The following is a 26,327-nucleotide window of genomic DNA, read 5'->3' on the forward strand; positions in this document are numbered from 1 at the left end:
TATTTTTTTTATATTATTATTAAAATGTTATTTTTGAAATGTTATTATAATAATTTCAAACTTGCCAAATAATAATACTATATTAATACAGTTATATTATTGTAATGTATTTATATTCAATTAATAGTTATTGTGTAATATTACTTATTACATTTGTAATTTTATTATAATGTTATAATATTGTTATTTTGCTACCTGGGACAAAGACAGCATGTAGATAGGTAAATGTAACTGTTATTAATGTGTAGCAATATTACATTTATTTATTAATCAAACAAGTTTAAATATCACAATGTATAAAATTTCAACACTTTTCATTTGTGATTTGCAAAATATTTTACTCATAAAAATAAGATTATGTATAATAGCCCAGGTAGCAAAAATGTAATGATAATAATACTAAAATATTATTAATTCATTAGTTCTGAAATAATATAATTAAAATAATATACTATTGTTTTATTTACGTTACATGTATTATATTATTATAGTACTAAAAATAAAATATTATTATATTATTATTATGGAATTATGAAATTAATATTATTAATAAAACAATATAGAGTGGTTTTATTTTCAATAAACATATAATATTATTTTTAAGGTAACAATAAAATCATACTATATTATTATTAATGAATTACTAACTTATTATTATTTTCAGAACTATATGGTATCGTTTTATTTCCAATAAAATTATAATATTATTTTGCCAAACAGTAAAATCATACTATATTATTATTAATTCATTGCTATTATAACATATTATATTATTATGTTCTTTTGTTCTGATGAAGAAGGGAGTTTAAACCCAGCCCCACTCAGGACTCAGCCGCTCCTCAATATGGCACGTCATTCATTCAGCATAATATTGTGACGTACGCTTTGAGTACATTTTTGAACATATTTTTGTAATTTTAGATTCTGGGTGGAGCGAGGAAGCAGAGGCGTATTTATGGGAGGGGATATGGGGGTCATATCCCCCCCCCCTGGAAGCTTATTTTTTTTTTAAACCCTGTTTAAAACGATATTTTGAATATTTCGATAGTTGTATGAACATTGAACAACTATAATGAACTAACTTAACCTATATGAATGAAAATACATTTTAAAACATTTCCTACTTAACCGATTTCGATAATAAGAAAGAGGCGGCTATCTAGTTGTTGAATATAATATTGTTACCACGGTCTTAGATTGTTACTATTGTTGTTACTTATTTTTGCTGTGTGATTCAAAAATATTTCCAAACATAAATAAATTATTAAAAAATTTATGCACATTACCCGTTTCGACAGCGACCCCTTCCTCGGAGGAAGCTATAGTGATTTTACAATGATATTTATTTATTTTTTCTATCCTATAAACAAAATTTCTCCCAGAAAGAGTGCTTTAATTTAAACATACCTATTGTATCATCTTTTAGAAAATTAGATCAAGATGGTACTCTAAAGAGGTCATTTTTTAATTTTCTCAATAGTTATTTAACGCAGCTAGAAAAATCACTGAAAAATTTCGAAAAAACGGGATTTTATCAATATTTTTTTATAACGTTTTGCTTATCACCATAGAAAAGAATAAAATTTTAAAAAATACCTAATTCAGTAATTTCCACTTGGTATATTCGTATATTAATATATTATATTCAATATTAATGGTTACATATATTCATACATTTTCTTTCGTCCGCTCAGAATCGTGTTATTGAATGCGATCCTTGCATTTTAATCGAAATGTAATAATCGTATAATACGCTACCAGTCCAAGAAACGACCACCGCTGACCTACTCTTTTTTAATCTATAGTGGTGGTTACGTAAATTTTCTACTTAAATTCTTTACACTACATAATAATATATACCAGATACCACTAGCTACTATAATGTTTTATGTTATTTTTACGAAGGTGTATGGTAAAAATATTTATTGCAGCTTAAGTATATGCGCCCTGGTCCGTACGTGTATTGTGTACCAAAATATGTATATTTATTTAAAAATAATTAAAAATTGTGTTATACACTTATTATATACATATATTATAGACATACGTGGCTACATTGTATATTGTATAATGTATATTATATTATAATAGGTACACTCCTCCGCCTTGCCGTCCATCATTTCAGTAGGTATACATCACTTTTACCGGACAAAGGTCAGTCGGCTGCCCAGCAAGAAACAAAAGTCAGTTGGGCACTTTGCCATCGAAATTATAAAACATGTTCTAAAATGCAACGTATTTTCATTATTTTCAAGCGATAGTGTTCTGAAATTCAGCGCATCGAATGCGTTGTTGCATCGAAACATCGTAGTTTCCATCGTAACATGACGTAACTAAAACCCGATTGTCTGATGGATTATGGATATGCGTTTAAAATCACTGATAAGGCCCGTTATCACTAACTATTGTCATAATTATTATTATTTTTACATTGATAACTGATACGAATAAATGAAGGTGTTCTGAAATAAAGCGATTTTTACCGATTTCATGTAGAATACAGTATTTCCATCAAGAATTGCAGCGTTGCATTACCGAAGGCGCAATAATGTACAATACAGTGTACTCAAAATTCTCATTATATAGCATTTCGACATTCGTAGAGACGTAGACGGTATACCATAGTTCGTACCACGGACTAAGATATAATGGACTGGCATCGAGTGCAATATCTGTGAGCCGAAAATGTTACGCGACGCGGGAGTGCGGGGGGAATTTGAGTCCGAATGATTTTAGCGCTATCTACAAAAGTCTAAAACAGTGCATCAAAAGAATAACCAATTTTATACTGCTGGCTGCTCGCGGCCTATTTGTAGATATTGCCACTAGGTGGCGTGCTAATCATTCGGACTTTTGTATGAGGGTGGAGAGGTGAAGAGAACATAACATTTGATGCTCGGTCCCTCCTACTCCCCCAGCCTTATCGATGCCAGTCCATTATATCTTAGTCCGTGGTTCGTACGTTCTATAAATAACTATGTGTTTATTGTTATTATTGTTATCAGCATAATAATTATACCACCGCCACGCGCTTGCTGGTCCGAGCGGAATGCGTGCCGCCGAACGTAATCTCCAATCGGTGAATTGGTCACAAATTTTGTGTTTTTAGCGTTGTACACATGGAGTATAATATCGTATAATGATCATTTTACATTTTCACTGCTCAGTGCTCATTGTATTGGTTATTGTTATTTCATTATTTGTTATTACTTTTAATTTTTATACTCTTGTAGTCTTGTGTGTCAATCGTGTTGTGGAAACACTGGAAACTTCGGTTCGTGTCATATTATTATAGTTATTAATTTAAAATTACCGCTAGAGTCGCGCAGTTACAGGCTACTAGGCATAGAGTAAGATTACTTCTCTTACTCTATGCTACTAGGTGACTAGGCCAGTTTTCAATTTTTCATTGCGCTGTCTACAGTTGTATACAGTATACTTGTATGTTGTATAGTATTTTATTATTTACTAGCCCTCCGTGCTAGTATTATTTATACTTTACTTATTTTCGGCAACAATAGGTAAGTAAATTACTGTATTAATATATAATATAAATTAAGTATAATACGCGTCACGATTCGATGGGGCATAGACTAGCTACCTATAAAATCTTACTACATTCACGCACATGCTTTCGTTGTCATGACTTCATGTAGGCTACATTCGCCTTACGCATTTAAATTTTAAACTTAATATTGTATGTGAAATTGTCTGTTAAATCTATACTGTTGTTTTTAATATTATGAGTCAGAATTAAATCAAAAACATCTTTGTGAATTTGTCTAAAAACTATCAAAGTTAAGAGCTAGGCAATTCTAAATCACATATACCTTGGTAGCTAGCTGCTTGGGATCTGATAACTGGTAATGAGCAAATACTTAAAAGTAATCTGTAAGTTTAGTTAATATGTCCATTCTGAACGCACATATTTTTGATAATATATGCTGTGTCGATGTGCACTCAAAATTTTAATTACAGTGCACAATACTAATCATTTACAATCGTAGCAAATCACAAATGTAAATTGTAAAAACCATTGAGGTTTAGACAATTATTAAGCATCACATGTTGTAGATTTCCAATAGGTCAGGTACATAATATATTATATTGAAGAAACAAAATTAAGTTTAATATAAGTAAACTAGGTAATTATGCTTTATTCTAAAAGACCTATATTATTATACAGTATCATTTCAATTAGTCTATACCAGTCTGTACGTAATCTAGGTGTTTAATGAGATTAATTATAAATAAATTACAGATACCTATATACCTACCTAACCATTTTTTGTTTATACCTAGTTCAAATATGAAAAAATCATTTCCATTAAGTTATCGATCAAAAAAAAGGCGAATTAATGAAGAATTAGAAGCCCATTATAATTCTGTTGAAGATAATTATTTTTTTATTGATGACTCAGATAGTATAATTGATAACTCTCCTAATAATTTATCACAAACTACAGAAAATAATATAGTTGAAACAAATAATAGCCCAAATAATAATGATTTTATATCAGATGATAGTGTAACGGATAATATCAATAAGACTCAAAATCATAATTTACATACTGAAAATGCTAATGATCTATTAAACATAAATATTTCAACTGATAGTGATGATTTTATATATTTTGATACAGATAAATCTTTTCGTTTTGAATTAGCTGATTGGTCAATACAAAACAAAATTCCACATACTGCTTTAAATAGTCTCCTATTAATTTTAAGAAAACATAAATGTTTTTCTACTTTGCCTAAAGATGCTCGAACTATTTTACACACAAAACCAGTAGAGTTATGTAAAATGCGAATTGTTGATCCTGGTAAATATTACCATTTTGGAATTGAAAATGGAATTAATAGATACTTTTCAACTTTTAATCTAATTGATCAACCTTCAAAAGAAATAAATCTTGTTATTGGTATCGATGGATTGCCTATTTCTAAAAGTAATTCCAATCAATTTTGGCCCATTTTAGCTTATGTGAGGTCAAAATGTAATGTTGTTTTTCCAATTGGACTATATTTTGGTACTGAAAAGCCAAATGATAGCGATGATTTTTTAAAAGATTTTGTAGACGAAGCAAAGCATTTAGTTGAAAATGGTCTATTGATTAATAATAGTATTTATAAGATATTATTAGATGTTTTTTGTTGTGACACTCCAGCGAAGGCCTTCATTTTGAAAATAAAAGGTCATAATGGTTTTTCTTCTTGCACAAGATGTGAAATTGAAGGAGAGTATAAAGAGAATCGGCTATGTTTTCCTTATTGTGATATTTCCAAGCGAGAAGCCAAACGAACACATAATAATTATGTTCATCAAACTGATATAAATCACCATTCACCATATACTACTATTTCAAGGATTGTGGAAATATCTGGTGTGAATGTTGTATCCTCTTTCTCCCTTGATTACATGCATTTGGTAACTCTTGGTGTAATGAAAAAACTCTTACTATTGTGGATCAAAGGACCATTAAGTGTTCGTTTATCATCTTCAAAAGTTAAACATTTAACCAATTTATCTTTAAGTTTCAAATCTAAATTTCCATGTGAATTTTCTCGGAAACCTAGATCTCTAGTTGAAGTGGCACGCTGGAAAGCTACTGAATTCCGTTCATTTTTGTTGTATGTTGGTCCTGTTATATTGAAAAACATTGTGTCTAATGATTGTTTAAAAAACTTTATGGCCCTCAATATAGCAATGATTATACTATTGTCTCCTAATCGTAGATCATTTATACAATATGCTGATGATTTGTTAAATTACTTTGTTGAAACATTTGAACAAATTTATGGACAGTATCTTGTATCTTCCAACATTCATGGATTAATTCATTTGGTAGATGATTTTAAACAGTATGGGCCTCTTGATAATTGCAGTGCGTTTCCATTCGAAAACTATATGAAAGTTCTAAAAAGTATGCTGAGGCAGCCTAATAAGCCTTTAGAACAAGTAGTAATAAGATATAATGAAAATGGAAACTTTAGTCTAAATAAAAATGAAACTGTCCAAAGTGATGAAAATGGCTTATTATTAGGACCACATAACGATGGACCTTTATTAAGTGGCTGCGTTAATCCACAATTCAGTTCTTTAGTTTTGGATAAATTTAAAATTAAATGTAAAATAGATGCTGATTCTTATTTTATTTCTAAAACTAATGAAGTTATAAAATTAATTAATATTGCTCACTCACATAACACTGGTGCAGTTGTTTTGATTGGCAGAAAATTTGAAATTAAGGAATTATTTTATGATAAACCTATAAGATCATCTTGCTTTGGAATATATATCGTTAAACAATTATCAACTAATTTATATTGTATGTGGACTATCAATGATATTCAAAATAAAGTTATGATATTATCATGCAATAAAGATTGCATTGCTATCCCTTTATTACATTCATCATAGTTGAGAAATTTAAGTTTGTATATAAAAAAAAATATATTTAAAATGTAGATTTTTAATTGTTTTGTAAATATCTGTTTTATTTGTACCTATCAACTATATAATATATAAGAACAATTGTATCTATGCCAGTTAGGCGAATAACCTATATATTTTAAATATTATACGGACAGTTTGTCATAAAATTATGCTAAAATTATAATACTTCTCTTTCAAAAATTACATTCATCATAGTTGAAAAATTTAAATTTGTATAAAAAAAAAAAAAAAATATTTAAAATGTAGATTTTTAATTGTTTTGTAAATATCTGTTTTATTTGTATCAACTATATAATAAGAACAATTGTATCTATGCCAGTTAGGCAAATAACTTATATATTTTAAATATTATGCGGACAGTTTTCATTAAATTATGCTAAAATTATAATACTTCTCTTTCAAAAATTCTACCAAGCGGATTTTTTTTTGGTCAATGTATGCTAAATACATATTACACAAGTAATTATAGTATTTTATCACAAATAAAAATTATTTAAATACCCTCTAATATATCTAGTTAATTATGTGAATTTTGTAAATGATCATATTACCTATCTCTAAATTTATTTAAACATTTTAAAGTTATTTTTTCAAACTACAGTTACCTATATTGTATTTTGGTGTATTAGTTGCGAGCATGTTAGAACATAATTTGTTTTCTCTCTTTGATAAATAAGTAACATTAAACATTTTGGTATGTTTTTAGCTTTAATATTATAGTGAATTGATAATAGGTCATATTATCAAACTTATAAATATTATCTAAGGTACATCATATTTTATAATTGATAGGTACATATTTTATTTTTAATACAAATTTTGGGGAATTTAAATATTAATATTTTACATAGTTATAAGTTAATTATAAACTTTTAAATAAAAATATCTATGATAGCCTATGATATGCCCTAGATAGTATCCCTATAAACCTTTAAGTTTGATAATAATAATAATAATAATTTACTCTAACATCAAAGCCAACAACACACAAAATTGAATTTTCTGAACATAATATTGCACATGGATCAGAGACAAAACACAAATGGAGAGAAGCTATCTATTATTGTGTTGCTTAATAAATTTACAACAGCATATTGTAATAAGTATTCACTATTCAAATCAATTTTAATTCTCTTTCAAGAATTTTGTGACAACTTATTTTAAAATGTTTTATTTTAACATTCTTAACTCTTATTAGTATAATATGTTAAATTATATAAGGGTTAAAATATCATAAGTTTATTTATATAACTATATAATATAATTGTAAAAAACAAATTAAGAGCATTATCATTTTGAAAAAGTTATTAAAAAAAAATTTTTCTATCTTTCAGTAGATAAAAATGTGGACTGTGGTGCATTTCATTAATGAAAATGCGGTTGAAGCTGTTCCTAGCCATTGGGTAAAAAAAGACGTTTGTGGTTGGCCAAAAAATAATATAAAAAAACATATACAATCTAGAACAATCCTTAATAAATATGGTTTTGATTATTTTCCTTCTAGAACGTTAAAAAAAGGCATTGGTAATTACAAGTTATTTACTTATTTAATGGATAGTATAATATATTTTTTGAGAGCGGTTATCAATTGATTTTTCTATAGCTAGTTATTTCGAAGCTAAGTCAAAAGCCAAAAAAGCTGAAGAAACATCTGATCTTTCAACTAATGATGAAATTCAGACCAAGATTAGAAGAAAAAAAGTATTGGTTCAAGATCCTCCGATTTTTAATCAATTGTTAAACGAAGGTAAATTTAAAACTATACAATTTTAGTGTTACTAAATTAACTATTAATTATAAACTTCTATATATAGGTAATTCATCAAAGTCTGATAATGACTATGAGACATTAAACAGTTGTAAAATTATGAGTTCACAAATTCCAGTTAAAAGAAGCTTATTTAATACAACTATTCCTAGTCCAGGTATTGTTCTAAAAAAAATTATGACTGTGTTTTAATATATGCCATAAGAATGAAGATAGTATAAATACTAACTAAATCTAACTATGAATTATAAACATTTTTCTATAGGTAATTTATCAAAATCTGATAATGACTATGAGACATTAAACAATTGTAAAATGATGAGTTCACAAATTCCAGTTAAAAGAAGATTATTTGATGCAACTTCATCTAGCCAGGGTATTGTTTTAAAAATAATAATGATTTTATTTTAATTAAAATAAAGCTCAAATATAATTTTGACATAAGAATTAAGATAGTGTGAATACTAATAATTATGTTATAATAATACTGTATATTAATAATAATAATAGTTAATACTGTATACACATATTATATGCCTTCGTTTAAAATAATATGTTTTATATTTTTTTTCAGATTTTTCAGATGATTTTTGTGGTTTAAAAAATAGTAACCAGAATGATATTCCTGATTCGCCAGATATTTTTAACTCTTTAACTGATTTAAAAGATTCATCTAATACTTATGGTAATCAATACTAGATTATTTCCTAATATATACTTTATAGTATATACAATATATTATATTTATACTTTTTATCAGGAACAATGCAAAGGTCAACTGTGGTTCACACAACTGCATCTCCATTTAAAGTCACTCCAGCAGATTCTAATCAATATGAAATCATTGAAGTAAACAAACCTTTAAGTAAAGGCTCCAGGATGCTTGATTCCAGTAAGGAAAAAACAATAAATGCACTTGCCATTCAAAACAGTTTCAAAATTAATTAGTTTCTAAAATGTTTTTAAACATATTCATAGTCAGTTTTATTATAAATTGATTAGTTATAATATTTAATTATTTGGAATATTAATGTCAACTATACTAAAAATAAATTCATTCATTTTACTATCTATATAATATTGTACTGTAACTATTTTAATATTAATACATATTTATTTATTGTGTATGAATATTATTTTACTTTTTATGTAATAACTGTTATTTCTACAGGGACATCTTCATTCCATGGTGCTATACATAAAAACAAACCAACTTTTAATGCTTCTCAACGTGAATCAATTTCTGATGGTAATTATTATATTAATCTTTTTTATTCTTATAATTTTCTTGGAAAAACATTTCATTGTTTATCTTTGTTGATATAGAAACATTGAAAAAAATATTGAGCGTAGTCATGAAAATTAAATATGATGTTGAGAACATTGGGCATAATCAAACACGAATGGACAACATTTTAACTGAAACTATTATAAATATGGGTAGTATTTCAAGTAGTAGTCATGAAAATTCAAACATTAATGATGATAATGATTATTGTTTGTTACTACCACTACGTAACGAGGACGAACTAAATAATTTTGAAGAAAAATTATTAAACAAGTCTTTCAGATTAAATGTTGTAAGTACTATTTAAAAATAATTTTTGAAATGATAAGATTGATAATAACTCTTTGAATATTTCTTATTTAAAATGTTGTATGATTTCCCTTTAATTTGTTTTCAAATTAAAATAATGATAAATCAGCTATAGGTATTAATTTTATTATTCCAGGTTAATGGTCTCAAAAGATTGGCGAAAAAATCATTGACATCAACAATAAGACAAATGTTAAGAACAGTTTTCGATGATGAATTTTTGAAAATATTTAGTTATGTTGGTCAGAAGAAAAAAAAGATATTTTCTTCATTAGCTTCATGTGCTATTATATTTGGTAATATTTTTTGAAAAATAAGAATTTATTATTAGAGGTAATTTATTATATATTTCCCAAGGTTGGTAGGCAAGCATTAATAAAAATAAATTACTCAAGTTAGGTATATGTTAAGAGAAATCGAAATTGATAAGTTAGAAGTTAACAATTAATAAATCTTAAATTTAACTCAATAAGTTAAAATTATATGAAAAAAAATGAATATAACTGTGTTTAAAAAAGGTTAATCTACTTTCTTTTAAAATTACTATGTGGATCCATAAAGAGTAACTGTTATTTCTAATTTCCTAAATTATAATAATAAACAATTTTATTGTCATGTTTAATCTACATTTGTAATTTTCTTTTTAATGTGGGCGGATCCCAAATAAACTTATATTTTTACCAAAGCGTGTAGCTATATAACTTTGAATTATTAATAAATATATAACCCATAACCTTAATAAAAATAAAAAGTTTTTGTTGTCAATGTTGGGGAGTAAAATATAATACCACTCCTACCTACCAAATGAGGCTTAATTTGTGCATACCTTAAATGGGGTTTAGCACATCAATGGTTAAACAAGTCCTTTTTTTATACACTATTACTTTTATTTACTTCTAATACTTCTTTGCACTTCCGTGTGTTTATATAACACGTACTTCTAAGCAGGTTCACAACAGTGGCTAGGATTTTCTGAAGGGAGGTGTTAATTATAAACATTATAAATAATAAATATTATATATAATAATACGTACAAATTAAAACTTTTATTTTAAAGGCCAATAGATAATAATGAAAAAAAATAATATTTTATGAAATAAAATCCGTGCATTATTTTATATTTCATATTGTATGACGTGTAAATCGTAAGATTTACCTATGTTCCTATTTTATTGTATATAATGTATATTGTAATATATAATATGTAATAATAATGTAATATATGATACGGCTCAAGGGGGGTGTCATATCCACCAAAAACCCATCCTTGTATACGCCACTGGCTCACAATATTTATACACCTACTTAAATTAGTATAGGTATATTCTCTGTTCAATATCCACTTCACTGATAGCATAATATGATGTTCAAATCAGTTTATTAAAATAATAATCTGTATTGAATTTTTTTAGAAGCCATAAGAAAAATTAGAAGTTTTCAAGACATATCAAATTCAGATATCGAAATGCCAATAAAAATATATTTAGCCGGAGCAGCCTTTAGAAAAAAAAAATGATGTATGTGTATGGTTTATTAAAAAAAAATTGTAATAATCTACTATATAAAGGCAATGATTATGTTATATTTTCTATTATGAGAAATACCTGAAATTAAAGGAATTATTAGTTAAAAAATTTGAAATTGTATTGAATTTATTTATCCTAAACTGTTCAATAATCAATAATACATAACAAAATGCATGGTAAATTTATGTATGTATAATTATTATATGTATGTATGTATTATTCATAAACAAGCTGGTGTATAATTGGTATATTTATATACCTACAATATAATATCTAATCAATACTATTAATATTACAATTGAATTGGCACCTCAAATAATAAACAATAATAAACTAAATATTTCTATTAAAAGTTCCTTTTAAGGTAATCAGGTAATGTAAAATTAGTAATTAAATTATCAAAATGTATTATACTAATACAAATATGAAGAATGAGGCAGAGATTTTATTTTGGTGATTATTATAAAATATTTGAATATAAGGATATAATATGAATATATTATTATTAATATAATAATGTTTAAAAAATATATTAATATGATTTTTTATATTATTATAGAATTGTTATATTTGAAATTTAATAATATTATTTTTTTTATATTATTATTAAAATGTTATTTTTGAAATGTTATTATAATAATTTCAAACTTGCCAAATAATAATACTATATTAATACAGTTATATTATTGTAATGTATTTATATTCAATTAATAGTTATTGTGTAATATTACTTATTACATTTGTAATTTTATTATAATGTTATAATATTGTTATTTTGCTACCTGGGAGAGCAAAAGGGTTAATTTTCTAAAGCTGTTTACGATATTTTTTGTAATGTTTTTAGTAGAATATGTACCTATATGTATAGTGTATTCATTTTTAAGCAGGTCCACTCTAAAAGAGGTGACAGATACTTGATTGACCGTCAGAAAATCAAGGTTCTTACCAAATCAATCCTCATCACTTTTATATATTGTGCTTACAGGGTTATATATATAAAAAAAATGTAAATATTAACATTTAAACTATATTTATATCAAGTACAACCAAGTATGGCCAAGTAAGACAAAACATCATCCATGTGTGAGCCAACCTTTAGAAGTTGAATTCCGGGATGAAAACTAGCCTACGGGTAGGTCCGAGAGCTTAAAGATTATATGTACAAAATTTGGTACCAAACGATAAAAAATTGGAGATTTTCATAAGGATTAAGTAACATTAAATAGGTTTCTATCTTATATAATAATGTATACCTACTATAATATGTATTTTTAGTGTTTGTATAGAGAATAAGTTACCTACTTACAATAAAATAAATAAATTATAAAATATCTTTATATAACATAAAGACTGATAAACCGTCTTTACTCAGAATCATATTTTGTATATGAAGTGATTTATTATTAAATTTAATTTTAACACATCTGTATGGATATTGTTACTGTATTGAGTGACTTACTTAATTATGAGGTAAATTCGTAAAAATACAACACAGCATCGACTTCCTCGAACTTTTTTATAATTTATTCTAATAATATTATGAAGATTTATTATTAATAACAGTTAATATATATATATATATTTTTGTAAACCCTCAGTAGACATATAAGATTTAATTTAACGACAAAAAACGCAATTTTCATTGAAAGTCTATAGATTGGTTAAATCTTATTTGGTAAAGTTGTTGGAAGTTAATTAAATTTAACTAAGCATAAAACATCTTGGTACTTGCGCTTGAATGCATGATCAAAAATGCCACATTTTATAGACTAAACTTATTTATTAAAAATAGTCGAACTCAATTTAAGTCTAACAATTTACGGTTTTTGTTCAAAAATACAAACTTAATACAATTTAAAAATCTATTAAACCATTAAACCATCTAACCATGCTACCTACTGAAAATAGTTTTATAGAAATAATGGTGTTACTTTATATGATAAAAAAAATATTCAAATAGACAAATCGGCATACTTACCTAATATAATTAACTAACTAAATTTGGTCTATGATATTATATAGATGTATAATCGTTTGAACTTGAGGATAATTAATTGTAATTTGGACGAAAATTAATTATAATAAGTCAATCAATAAAAATATCTGTGGTAAAAATTGAAAAAATTAAAACATAATATCAAAACAAAAAGCACAAATATTTTATACAGAATCTAAATATAAAATAATTCAGTTCAATATAATATGAGAAGAAATGAAGAAGAAAATATAAATTTACTATTTTCAAATGCTTGAAAAATGATTTTAATTCTTTTAGATTCTGAGAATGAAGAATGTATTGGTTTTACAATATGCGTTGTCAAAAATATAATTTCCAAAGAAATATGAAAAAATGAAAATTTTTATATAAAACCATTTTTTGACAAAATCGATTTCGTATTTTTGTGGTAAATTGTAATTCAAAAAAAAATAAAGGTTTATCATAAGTTTTCTATATCACAATTAAAAAATTAACGAACATAGACTACCTATCACAATTTTCTGTTTTATAAGCGTTAACTTAAAAAGAAATGAAAAATTCATCAATATTTTAAATTTAACACTTAAAAGGTTTGAAAATGAATCACAAAATTTCTCATAAGAATATTACTAGAAATTAAAAAAAAACTTAAGTTAGGGAAGACTGGGTAGAAAACATGAAATATTTATGAGCGATTAAGTTGAACATTTGAAAAAAAAATTAAATATTTTGAAATATAATAACGATTAATAGCGAGATATCTACACACCAGAACTACCAGCAAAACGAATTCCCCATTAAAAAAAAATCAAATAATACTAGTCATAAAATATATTAGTATCAATATTAACTTCAATTTTTTGAACAATTTTAAAACTCCACAAAACCTTACAATCAGTCGAATTGAAATAGTGAAGCAATTATTTGATTTTAACTTCTCCAAAAATTGATTTATGACAATTTTTAATACAATGTTTTCGAGGAATTTGGGAGATAATATCAAAAATGTGAGAAAGTCAATCTCAAATAATCTTGACGACAAATCTAAATCTTTTTTTTAGAATTCTTATCGAAGCGATATCAGATCAATTGGTACGTGTTTGGCAAAGAATACATCTAAAATTCTATATCGCGAGTGTGTTAGTCAAAGATAGAAAATGACGGTTTTGAATCCCCTTAACAAAACAGAATTACTAACTTCCATGTCGTTTATCATTGTCACCTGGTACAATTTTTTTTTTACTCAACTTCTTTGTTAATTTTCACATCCGAATCAAATGTAAATTTCTGATTTTGATAAATGGCTTCTGAATCAGTGATGATGAAATATATATAAAAAAAAAAATGCAACAACAAAACTGAACTTTTTATATAATAGAAGGGTAATCGCTTAATATTGTATGCTTTTACATTTTTTGCAGTTGTGATCGATTGTCCTAAATTATCGTTACAGTTTAATATGAATTAAAACTCGGTTAGTTTTTCACTATCATTATTATTGTTATTATTTATACATTTTTTCTTTTGATCTGACCCTTCAAAAATACTACAAAACTGGACCCTCCGGTAACATAGAGAAGTAGAGTACCCTAATGGATTTTGAATTAATTCAGTTTTAGCACGTGGCTATATACACTGCAAGGGTATATTATTTGATTATTCATTCTATTGAACAATAATGAATTCATCAACATAATGTTGTTTAAAAAATTTATAATAATAGCATAAACAATAAGTATATTGTATCTGCATGAGTTATTAATTTTTATATATTATCATAGCCTATCATAGAAATTTACATTTTTTCAGCAATACATTGTTGCAAAAACATATAAGTACAAATCACTAATAATTTAATATAGGTAAACATTTTTTTTAATCTCATTAATCTCATAATATATAATATATAATATATTTATACATTTTTTAATAATTTTAATATTTTGCTTAAAACAAAAACAGTATGTTGTGATAAAAAAAAAAAAAAAATCGATTTGTGAAATTAACTGAACAGCATTATTTTAGTCGATTCAATATAATAAACAGTCAGAGTGAGTTAGTAGCTATACAAACTATTATAATAAGACTATAAGAGTTTTATTGTTGAATTGTATTTGTACATGAAACCATGAAACACTGACATCACATTTTCAATTATTGAAATGCGATGATACCTAAACATGAAAGATTATAATTTATAATAGATAATTATATTACATTATTATATGATAATGAAAGAAGGGACAATAAATTCAAATAATAAAATAAATATATAGTCATCAGTATATCACCAATACTAAACATACATTTTAATGTTTTATCTTTGATTACAGAATATTATGATAAAATGAATCATAATCCTTGCACTTACTTACTAGTATATGGTCAATTTTTTTACTGGGAAAAGTTTCTACTAAAATAAAAATATTTAGTTATAAACCTCCATTGTTTTACAACTAAATACCTATATAATAAAACTAATATAAATAACTATTTTACAAGCGTTATCCAAAATCTTTGTCGAGCACTCAATTGTTTGGTTTCTCCTGTCTATATTTGATTACTTACTGCTGCGTGTACAAACATCTCTTTGAAAATGAAAAAAAAAATTAAAACTTCCTCTGATTGGCATTGGCTTTACAAAAGAAGTAAGCCCTTAAGGGTTTCACTCCTCAATTCGCGTTTCGTCAAATAAAACCACGTTTCATCGCTAAATTAAAAACGTGATTTACTATGTCACGTTCTTACATTATATGAGTTTTGTTTAGATAATTTGTATTCAATATTTTTTTCAAGCATAACTTGAATTGATAAAATTAATAAACAAAAAATAAACCTCCCAAAATAATTTTAATATTCGATATTCAATTCAAGAGAAAAAAGTTGTATTCGTGCACCAATATGAGGGAGATTTTTATTGTTGTCCACTCACCACTACCAATCCAGTCAGCCAAAGAAATGTTCTATTGTTATAGTACCCGCCGAGGGAATATTTTGAATGATGTGAATAAAAAAATGTGTAAACCCCTTTTTTAGGGGAAGCAAAAATATAGCAACAAAGAATCAACAATTTGGAGTGGTTTCGGTCGCGCATCAGTTGACCTCTATTATATTATTGTGACACGAAACGCGTGTGTGGTTCGAAAAAAATAAGAGGAAGTTTAAAATTTTAACGGTTAATACAATTAAAAAAAACAAATTTGCATTAACAATTAAATATATCATAAACATCATTTAAGTTTTTGTTCATTGGTTAAAATATAATTTGCAATTATTAATACAAAATAATATTATTTTTATCTTGTCATTGCAATGATGGTGTATTCGCGGGAAACGACAAAATATTATTATTCTTACTATTTCTACTGTGATGTGTTAACTAAAATTACTCAATAACTAAGGGATATATTTGTATAATATGTTAAATGTTAATGATACGAGTATTTGAACGGTTTATACTTTATAAATTCATAATAATTTTGATATATTTAACAAAATTTCAGAATCTATAAAAAGTCTGTAATTGTAACCAATATTTGTGGATGAATTAGTTCTATATATGATGCTACTTATAACCTTGATTTTTTTTTTTGTAGTCGCAACCACAGAGAGAATTCAATATTAAAACATGCACAATGCACATGTACCTAACAGGAAATTCTTCTTCTGGAGATGCAAAAGAAAAAAATATGATAGCCGTTTGGACGATAACAATTTAGGGGTGGAACATTTTTAGTTGAGTGAATGTTGTAGAACTGATGACAACTCATTAAATACCCGTACTTAGATAAATTATATTTTTTTTTACTACACTGTATAGATATATAGACGAATGTGTAGTTGTTTAACAATTATTTTTTGGTGACTGGGGAAATTATTTTAGCAATTTAAAACATAGATTATACAGAGTGATTGTCTATTCCATCTACCTTTGTCTAAAATATACACATATTTTTCTCTATTTTAAACATTATTAAGTCGTTAAATTGTTTTGTAAGTTTGTTACAATTATTCACGATAATATTCTTTAAGTTATTTTAATGTATTATCGAATTTATCATATGCACGTAATTTATCGTGATTATTCGAACAATTAATAGGAAACTAATCAATATATATTACCATCATTCAACTTTAGTTACTTCACAGGTCACTTAAATAATATAATAAAAATGTATACAATAATGAACAGTTGATTGAGTATCTATAATACCTATATTATACATGACAATTGTACATAATATACAAGTATCATCATTGTGTTACCCTTTATTACAAAATATTGCACAATGCAACAAACTGATTAGGACGATGAACAGCTTGCGTAAATGAAAACTTGATTTCATGTATATACTGATATTATACTATAATAAGTATCACTCATCTGATATCATGAACACAACATCGCTGAAATTTATGTATGCAGATGACGTGGGATTAGTAGCTCAAGCCGAGTCGTTTGAAAAACTGGAAGAGATACTGAATGAGGATCTATCCATAGTACAAACATATTTTAAGTCATGGCACCTAACACTCAACCCAAACAAAACTACTTCCATTGCGTTCCACCTAAATAACAGAGAATCAGAAAACTAAACTTAATGGTTCAGGGAGTTAACATACAAGGAGAAGACGCCCCGAAATACTTGGAAATAAAGTTAGACAGGACTTTAACCTTCAAACCGCACTTAGAAGGAATAAAAAACAAACTAAAAACTAGGAACAATATTATCAGTAAGCTGGCCGGAACAAACTGGGGGTGCAGGGCAAATGTCCTTCGCACTTCTGCTTTGGCTTTGGTGTATAGTGCTGCGGAATACTGTGCCCCAGTATGGGGTAAGAGTGCGCACACAAAAAAAATAGATGTGATGGAATTAAACAATACAATCATAGGCGCCGACTCCGCGGGGGCAAAGGGGGCGATCGCCCCCGTACATTGATTTAACGGGGGCAAAAGTATTATTTCTCCCCCGTGCCCTGTTGTGTACAATAATAATTATTTGGTTAAAATACCAGATTATAACATGAAAATATTCATTAGAACATCGACGATTGTATATTTGTATATTACCTAAATATGATCTATAAATACTATAGATCGCTTGACGCTCACTACTATTTGGTTTTATATTTTGTCTAAAAATACATCAGTCATTTAAATTTTTCCCGAAATATAGAGACGGAACTGATTTTATTACCATTATAGTATATAAACTAAAAATTTTCAATTCAAATAATATTATTTATAAATTATAAACAAATATATTTATAGCACCCTAGAGGAGTATTAAAATAGAGTTAAGGGACAATTTGGTAATTACTCCTCCCGGTAAGCAAACTACAGCATACTATAGAAGTATAGAATTTTTTTCACTTAATAGAAGAGTTTGCCCCCGTGTTAATATCTAAAAGTCGGCGCCTCTGAATACAATGAGAATAATATCAAGTTGTGTTCGGTCAACGAAGGTGCAGTGGCTCCCGGTACTTTCAAATATAGCCCCACCAGAAATATGCAGATATGCAGCAACGAAAAAAATACTAGAACAAATTAAGAACTCGACACACCTCCCATTTCATAACGACATATATGATGCGCCATTTAAGCGATTGAAATCTAGACACCTTATTTGGTGTATCGAGAGTACAACAGATGTTCCGGAGGATTTGTGGAAGAAAATTTGGAGAGATGAAAACGTCGTAAATGGCCTTCTCGTCAACGATCCAACACAGGGAGTCCCAGGTTTTGAACTCCCACGGGCGATGTGGACCGCTCTAAACCGAATTAGAACAGAATAGAGAAAATGTAATTTCCTTTTACATAAATGGAAAATGGTAGATACACCACTTTGTGAGTGTGAGCAGGTCCAAACCATCAAACACGTTGCAGAGGTATGCCCTCTTACAAAGTATGAAGGAGGGATAGTAGGGCTTCACCAAGGAGACAGCGAGGCCCACGATTGGCTTAGTACCCTAAAAGTCCACCTTTAGAGCAAGAGATGTGTTGCAGTCACTCTATTGTATTTATATGTTATGTTTATATTTTATTTTATATTTATTTTATAGATTATAGTCTTTTCTTTTGTTTATAGTTTTATATATGTTTATTTAAAAGTTTTCATCAATTAATAATAATATGCCATATGAATGAAAAAAGTATCACTCAAATTCATATGTTGATTATGGACTATGGTGGTAGGTACTAGGTAGCTATAGTATGATGATATTTACTAAAAGTTCCAATATTATTATATACATTATTATGAGTAATTTAGATTTAAAAGTACACAAGCTAGGTGGCTACTTGTATATTATGTAACAAGACACAACCGTCGTTATAATAGTGTAAAGGGGGACGAGGTGGCCGAGCGGTCTAATGCGTCAGCTGTGGCTCAGACGGACCGGGTTCGATCCTCGACCATCGGGCGACATCTTTCTCCGGGCAAGACACGCTGTCCGGAGAACAAGTGCCGCCATCCCCCACTCCGCGGCATAGTAGAAACCTACGGGTGCCCCAATAAAAATTCTGTCAAAAACTCACCCACGTGTAACACACCTATCCATAAACCTACAGTACCAACCCCTTCCCAATGGCCTAAGTTGCCGCGGAAAAATTAATTAATAAAAAAAAATAAAAAATTAGTGTAAAGATAATAAATAATAGGTTTACAATAATTACAATGGATCGATCCTAGCCGTCTTTACATAAAATATAAATTAGAAATTTATAGTTATCTTTAAATTTTATAATTTTTAATAATTATTATAATAGATCCTGCCTTTACTACATGATATATATTATAACTAGGACAGGAATTTTCATGCCCTAAAAAATCCAAAAAAATGCTTTTATGACCTAAAAACTCTAAATAACTTTCATGTTACATATTTTACATAACAACACCAATCTGTCGATGGAAAAAATATTATGTCCAAATTCTTGTACAAACGCACGCAGTCGACTCGCTATCGAACATTTTACTTTTGTCATTTTTATATTAAATTATCAAAAAAAAAAATTAACTAGAGTAATAAAACGGTGTTTACGATGACAAAACTCGTACTGAACGTCGAACGATATCATCGGACGTCGATGTTACCGATTTAAGATTATTTAACAGGAAATGCGGATAGTGGTTACTCAAACCTTGAAAAATTAATTAAATATTGACATTTAAGAATGGTTTTAGAAAAAACTGGAAATATTTTTCATACATTATTGTTATAATATTCTCATTGAAAAGATTATAAAACATATCATTAAAATGCAGTAGTTCCGTTATTTTATTTTTATTTATAATATATTATGATAAATCCTATACCAAGGTTATTTTGAAGAAAATCTTATTTAAGAATATATAAAATATGTTGAATAACTGTTACATATGTACGTATATATAAAACGATGAAAAACGTAATAGTATATTATGTTATAAAATATGAATATTATATAAATATGTGCATATTAACACTTTTATAAAATATGTTTACATAAAAATTTTTTTCAATGTAACTAAATTTGTTACGTAAATATTATAACTTAATAACATTATGGGATGCATTAAACATGTATTATTAGTATTTAACACTTTAATAAATTGTAAGTACCTACATAATGTTGTATTCATACAATATTTTTTAAATACAGTTTTCTGAGTTTTAAAATCTTGATTGCAAAAATGACAATTTTAAAGAAAAATAATTTTTTCAAACATAAATAAGTAATCAATATTTTGAATCTGATCGGAGCACTGAATTTATTAATTTAAAATACTTTAAAATAGTTATTCACGAATTATAGTTATATATTTATGTATCGATTTATTTGATCATATTCTATCTAATGATCGATTATCGTGTACCTACTATAGCTATACGATAAAGTTTTCAAAATATTTTTGTTTATTATTGTATGTAAAAATATATAACTATTATAATTTATAACATGCAATTTAAGTTTCTCATATTAATTGGTTATACGTAAAATAAATACGTTATAATATTATTATCAATAATCAATATTTTATACTGTTCTAATTATTAGATTAATTTTATTATGGATAAAAATAATTAACAATTGTAATACAAATCGATGAAATTGTATTTATGATTGTTTTTTTCTTTCGTTATTAAGCAACAAGCATCAGTGTTTATTGTTTATTATAGGTATCTTAAATATCTATGCATAATACATATATACATATTATAATCTATATATAATAAAATAAAATGCATACATTTGATAGTACAATATAGTATGTTTAAAGCAAAGTTGTAATCAAAATACATTTTCGGTTGGTTGAGGTATGGTCTTGGATAAGATTTCACGAAAATATCTTAACCGGGAACAACAAAAATTTGTTTATAAAAATCGACTTATATTCATACCTTTATAAATATAAAATTATCAATAATTTAAGTAAAAATATTCGATTAATCGACTGAAATAAGAGGGAAATCAAATAGTTTTATTAAAATAAAGAGCCAGTTCGTGTGATCTTCTTAAAAAAAAAAATGAATTATGTATTTATGTGAGGAAATTCATCATGTGTATCCAAAAATACAATAATATTAATAAATATGAAAGGTTAGGTATAGTATTAGGATATATATTTTTATGACATCAAATATTATAAAAATAATGCAAACAAATATTACCTTATGGTGATAAACCATTCAATAGTAATAATTAATAAGAGTATGGTGATACCATCACCTTACCTAGTTAAAAGTAATTAAGAGTTTGATGATATTACATATCATTATATCTTGTAAAAAGATGCCATTTTTTTATTGAATTATTTGTTCAATAAGTCCTTTATTCCCAAAACCTACAAAGATAAATAATTCCAAAATATTATGAAAAGAATAAAATGTATATAAAGCCGTAAATAATAGGTATCGAACTATCGATGATAAATCTATATTATAATATGATACTGTTATACAATATTTGTGCAATCAGGTCGGAAGTGCTGCAATATCATTGTTATGGTTAAAAGAAAAAAAATTCGAAAAAGTCATCGTAAGTAACCCAACCCGAATGATATCATAAAATGTCATCATAATAAAAATATACATTATCACTATAATATGCATTTATATATTTATCCTGGTTGATTGTATGATATACTAATTACTAAGTGAGCATAACATTTGTTTCAAAACATAACGATTTAAAAATTGAAACTTTCTAATGCATATTTTTGCATATTTTGATATTTATATATGTTTTACTATTTTAAGGGCTTTTTTACGATTTTAATTGTATATTTCATTTTTTAGTGTATATTTTGATGTTTGTTTAGACATTTTTGAATTACATAATATTCTGTAATATAAGAAAAAAATATTAAATTTTTATAGTTTCGATTAAAATCAAAATAAATTAATAGGTATACTCCTAGGTATAAACGGTTTTCCAAAAGATCTTATACCTTAGTTCAATAATCTGTGAAATAAAATACGTATACCAAGTTAAGAAAATTTCGATTACGACCATTCACCATTGACATTATTTCAGATTTCAGAAAAAATGTAGAGAAATATTTCTAGTAGAGTTCCATAATTTTAAAGATGTTGTTTTGATTATAATATTATATATGTTCAAAAAATATATTTTTATGCATATTTGTTATTTTTCATGTACATTTCAACGTTTTATAGCACACATATTTAAGATTTTTTTTAGCACATATTCGGTTGGTTTTTAATGCATAATATATATTATAGACCCCATAATATAATTATAATTATCACGATTTATTTTTACTACGTGACATTATCATATAAGGTAAACATTTTATTTAGTCGTCGACCGACTGACCTGTTGGCTAACGTGACCGTGGCCGCCCTCCTCGGCTGTTCGTTTCTGTATCTGGGCCTGTGCCCTTCGGACAGGTACCGGTACAGCCTGGACTGTTGGTCGTCCCTGAGCTCCAGCTCCAAGTTCAGGTCCAGGTCCCAGTCCAGGGCGTCCGGTGGTTCGCCGGCATCGTTGTAGTCTCGGCGCCGCATTCCGCGCACCTGTTGCCCCCCCTCACTCCCCGACGCCGTGGCCCACTAGTGGATCGCACGATCTCCGACGCCGTCGGTCAGCGACGGAACTGTGTTTTTTTTCTTCCCCCGTGTGGTTCCGGGTGTAGTGTATGCGCGCGTGTCGCCGGTCCCGATGCCACTGGTGGCGGCGGCGCGCCAAATAAATGAGGCCCTGGGCTGCGGTACCTACGTATATCGCGCGCGCCGTCGCCCCGGCAACCGCTTATCGGCCGTCCATGTACATGATAAACGTTATGAAATAATAATATAATAGTAGTTACGTGTTGCGCCCGAAATAAGAGTGTCGGCACGGTGACTCGATGCGATGACACTATCATAGGCGCAAATCTCGATGGTGCTAATAAGGGTGTGTAGCAAAAATTGATGCCACCGTATTATAGTAATATTTATTTTTATTGTTTTATTTTATTTTAAATTCATATTATACATATGAAATACTGGTCCCTAATGAGAATACTCGTGTGGGGGTCCAGGAGATCTATCTAGATCCAACTTCTAAAACAAATTATGAGTATAAAATCAAAAAAATAAAGAACAAACAATTAAAAATAATATTTCTGTTGGATACACAATTTAAATTTTAAATTACACACAAATTTTATTAACATTTACCGTGTTCTGTGTTGTCAGTTTTTCCTAAACCAAACATCACGGCGTGATCATCGCTACCTTTTGTGACATATTTTATTGTCTTTATTGAACTGGTTATCTCAACATTTATATGAGCAATAAAAGTGGGTCGCTGTAAATTGCGGCCCGGGCATATTTTGCACATACGTAAATTGCGGCCTGGGTATAATTTTTATTACCTACCCAAACATTTTTTATCAATAATATTAAAATCAGTATTTTCCTTCTCATTTTTCAGACTTAGGGCTGCCAATATAATTGTATCAATATTGGTTATGCTGTTTTTTTTTGTTTTTAATTAAAAAATATATTATTAACAATCAGTAATAATGTGTTATTAAATAACGCCTTCGATCAAATGCACACTGACTGCTAGTAATATATTATATTAGTGAACATATTATTATTATTTAAATCGATCATTCAAAGATTAATACTTATCTTTAAATTGTACATCGGAAATCGGAATATCCCAGGCCGCAATTTACGTACATTTCAAATATACCCGGGACGCAATTTACGTATATTTTAAAAGTAGGTACATGATGGGCCGCAATTTACGTTGTATATAACTATGACCTTTTTTGGGGGACGCAATTTACCGACTCCGATAAAAGTACGCAACAAAACTGGATTGTATGGAACAACCCACCTGTTATCCAAGTAAATCGACTTAATACTCACTTTGAAACCTCCATCGTTTGTAGATCGCCTTTTAAATTTTGAATAGCCATTTTCTCCTCTTTGAGTTTCTTTGATGAGGATAACTGGATAACGTTTGCTGCTGCACATCTCCTTTCATGCAAGGAGAATTTCTGTTCATAACTCCACATGGTTCAAGTATCATGTTAACCTTTACTATCTCATAACTACAATAAAGGATCTATAACTGGGTTCGGAATCTCAGCACACGCGAATTTATCTATCATATCTGATGATATTCGATTCTCCAACCATAGCAATAATATGTGTGCGTGAGGTAGGCCTCGCTTCTGCCATTCAATGGAATATATTATATGGCACCTTAATTTCCCAACAAATCACAGCAACCACCGTAGACAGTAGGATTTTTCAAACCGCGAACATAATCCTCAGCAGTGGAAAAGTTGTCACCGTATGAATTATATATTAACAAAGGTATTCCAATTATCAGAGATATACGCAACAATTGTATTTCGAATCTCCTGGCATCTTTCTTTAGTCATATAAATGAAAGGAAATTGAACGGAAAAGGCATGCACCATCGCCGATAATTTGTACAACTATTTGAGATGTCTCAATAACATTCCATTCACAGCAATTGCTTCAATAGATGACATTTTTTTTTAAATGAGAGTGAAAAAAATAACTGAATAATAAATAATATTTTATGCCCATATATTATATTATCAGTGATAACCTCTAATCAATAATAATAATAATAATAGTTTAATAATATAAATAAATAAATATAATATTAATATTATTAAATATTGCTTGATAGATAGCGCCACTGTTATATACTTACAACCACTTAATTTTACCTTAAGGAGTTGAATGTTGAATTTCCAAAAATCTTTTCTAAAAGCTCGGTGAAATTATAATAATACTTCATCCTGAAAATTTCAAGCAGATCTGCCCTGTGGCTTTGGCTTTACGGTGATCGGGTGATGATCTCTCCGGATGACAAATTGCTTTATATATATACTAGATAGATAACCTAAAATATAAATTAAAAAATACTACTCCCATGCATATACGAGTATCACGTCATGCCTAACGTACTTATAGAACTTTAATATTGCATTTTGTTAGGTTATTATTGATATTGTATATCGACTGTTGTCGTTATACAACTACAGTCTACAAACTTTATAAATTAGAAGTACCTAAATATTCTAAACTACAAACTAAAATTAATCTACCTTCCCTAAAATGATCTAATAAAGATAATCTAAACAAGATTCTTATTTAAATTCATTAAATCTAAAATATATACAATATAAATGCCCATACCTAGGTAATCCAAGCCCTCAAAAAAATACATTTATTCAAACCAAAGTGCTTATATACTTGGTCTCTATAGACTTTTTCTAGATTTGAATATAAATCAAAATAATATTCTTGTATAATATATATAATTATATATATTTCTAAAGAAAATTACAATTAGGTACACTCAAACAAATTAATTTTAAGCCCAGGGACGGATTGGAATTTTGGACCGGCCCGGGAAAATAACTTTTTAGCGGCCCCATGTTTAGATGGTAAACTAATATGTATATTTATAATTATATCAATTCGATACTACTTATTACAATATTATAAATAAT

At 27.5% G+C, this 26,327-nt stretch overlaps 3 protein-coding genes across 6 annotated transcripts in view; 2 read left to right on the forward strand and 1 right to left on the reverse strand.

The window, feature by feature from the left end:
• Nucleotides 1-23,397, reverse strand: part of RapGAP1 (Rap GTPase activating protein 1) — a 201,603-nt gene extending 178,206 nt beyond the window's left edge. Inside the window, exon 1 of the mRNA XM_089221747.1 lies at nt 23,153-23,397. Within this exon, the coding sequence (XP_089077873.1) occupies nt 23,153-23,343 (191 nt within the window). The 5' untranslated portion in view covers nt 23,344-23,397. The remainder of the gene's footprint in view (nt 1-23,152) is intronic.
• Nucleotides 3,151-11,601, forward strand: LOC149058241 (uncharacterized). Of its 4 annotated transcripts, none has more exons than XM_089220554.1 (11): nt 3,151-3,274; nt 7,795-7,984; nt 8,064-8,207; nt 8,275-8,385; nt 8,494-8,604; nt 8,803-8,913; nt 8,989-9,120; nt 9,400-9,477; nt 9,555-9,808; nt 9,962-10,121; nt 11,238-11,601. In XM_089220554.1, exons 2-11 carry the CDS (start codon nt 7,804-7,806, stop codon nt 11,339-11,341), a joined length of 1,386 nt encoding a protein of 461 aa, XP_089076680.1. In that variant the 5' UTR covers nt 3,151-3,274; nt 7,795-7,803; the 3' UTR covers nt 11,342-11,601. The 4 variants fall into 4 exon arrangements, with proteins under 4 accessions (XP_089076680.1, XP_089076678.1, XP_089076677.1 ...); XM_089220552.1 differs by lacking the exon at nt 3,151-3,274 and adding an exon at nt 3,301-3,521 and having other exon boundaries at nt 7,798-7,984; XM_089220551.1 differs by lacking the exon at nt 3,151-3,274 and adding an exon at nt 3,301-3,521 and having other exon boundaries at nt 11,238-11,600.
• On the forward strand, nt 3,531-6,499 carry LOC149058242 (uncharacterized). The gene has a single exon (XM_089220550.1). The coding sequence runs from the start codon at nt 4,235-4,237 to the stop codon at nt 6,422-6,424; it is 2,190 nt and encodes a 729-aa protein (XP_089076676.1). The 5' UTR covers nt 3,531-4,234; the 3' UTR covers nt 6,425-6,499.
• Nucleotides 23,398-26,327: the final 2,930 nt, after the last annotated feature.

This window comes from Diuraphis noxia, unplaced genomic scaffold, assembly GCF_037042655.1.
Source record: "Diuraphis noxia isolate RWA-SAM2 unplaced genomic scaffold, SU_Dnox_SAM2 contig0002, whole genome shotgun sequence".
In the NCBI taxonomy this organism is placed as follows: domain Eukaryota; kingdom Metazoa; phylum Arthropoda; class Insecta; order Hemiptera; family Aphididae; genus Diuraphis; species Diuraphis noxia.

What these genes read in the sequence shown, in the direction of transcription:
- LOC149058242 (XM_089220550.1), top strand. Translation starts at nt 4,235, where the DNA reads ATGAGATTAATTATAAATAAATTACAGATACCTATATACCTACCTAAC.
- LOC149058241 (XM_089220554.1), top strand. Translation starts at nt 7,804, where the DNA reads ATGTGGACTGTGGTGCATTTCATTAATGAAAATGCGGTTGAAGCTGTT. An exon ending in AACGTTAAAAAAAGGCATTG is followed by an intron (nt 7,985 to 8,063) that starts GTAATTACAAGT and finishes ATTTTTCTATAG; the next exon opens with CTAGTTATTTCGAAGCTAAG. An exon ending in TAATCAATTGTTAAACGAAG is followed by an intron (nt 8,208 to 8,274) that starts GTAAATTTAAAA and finishes TTCTATATATAG; the next exon opens with GTAATTCATCAAAGTCTGAT.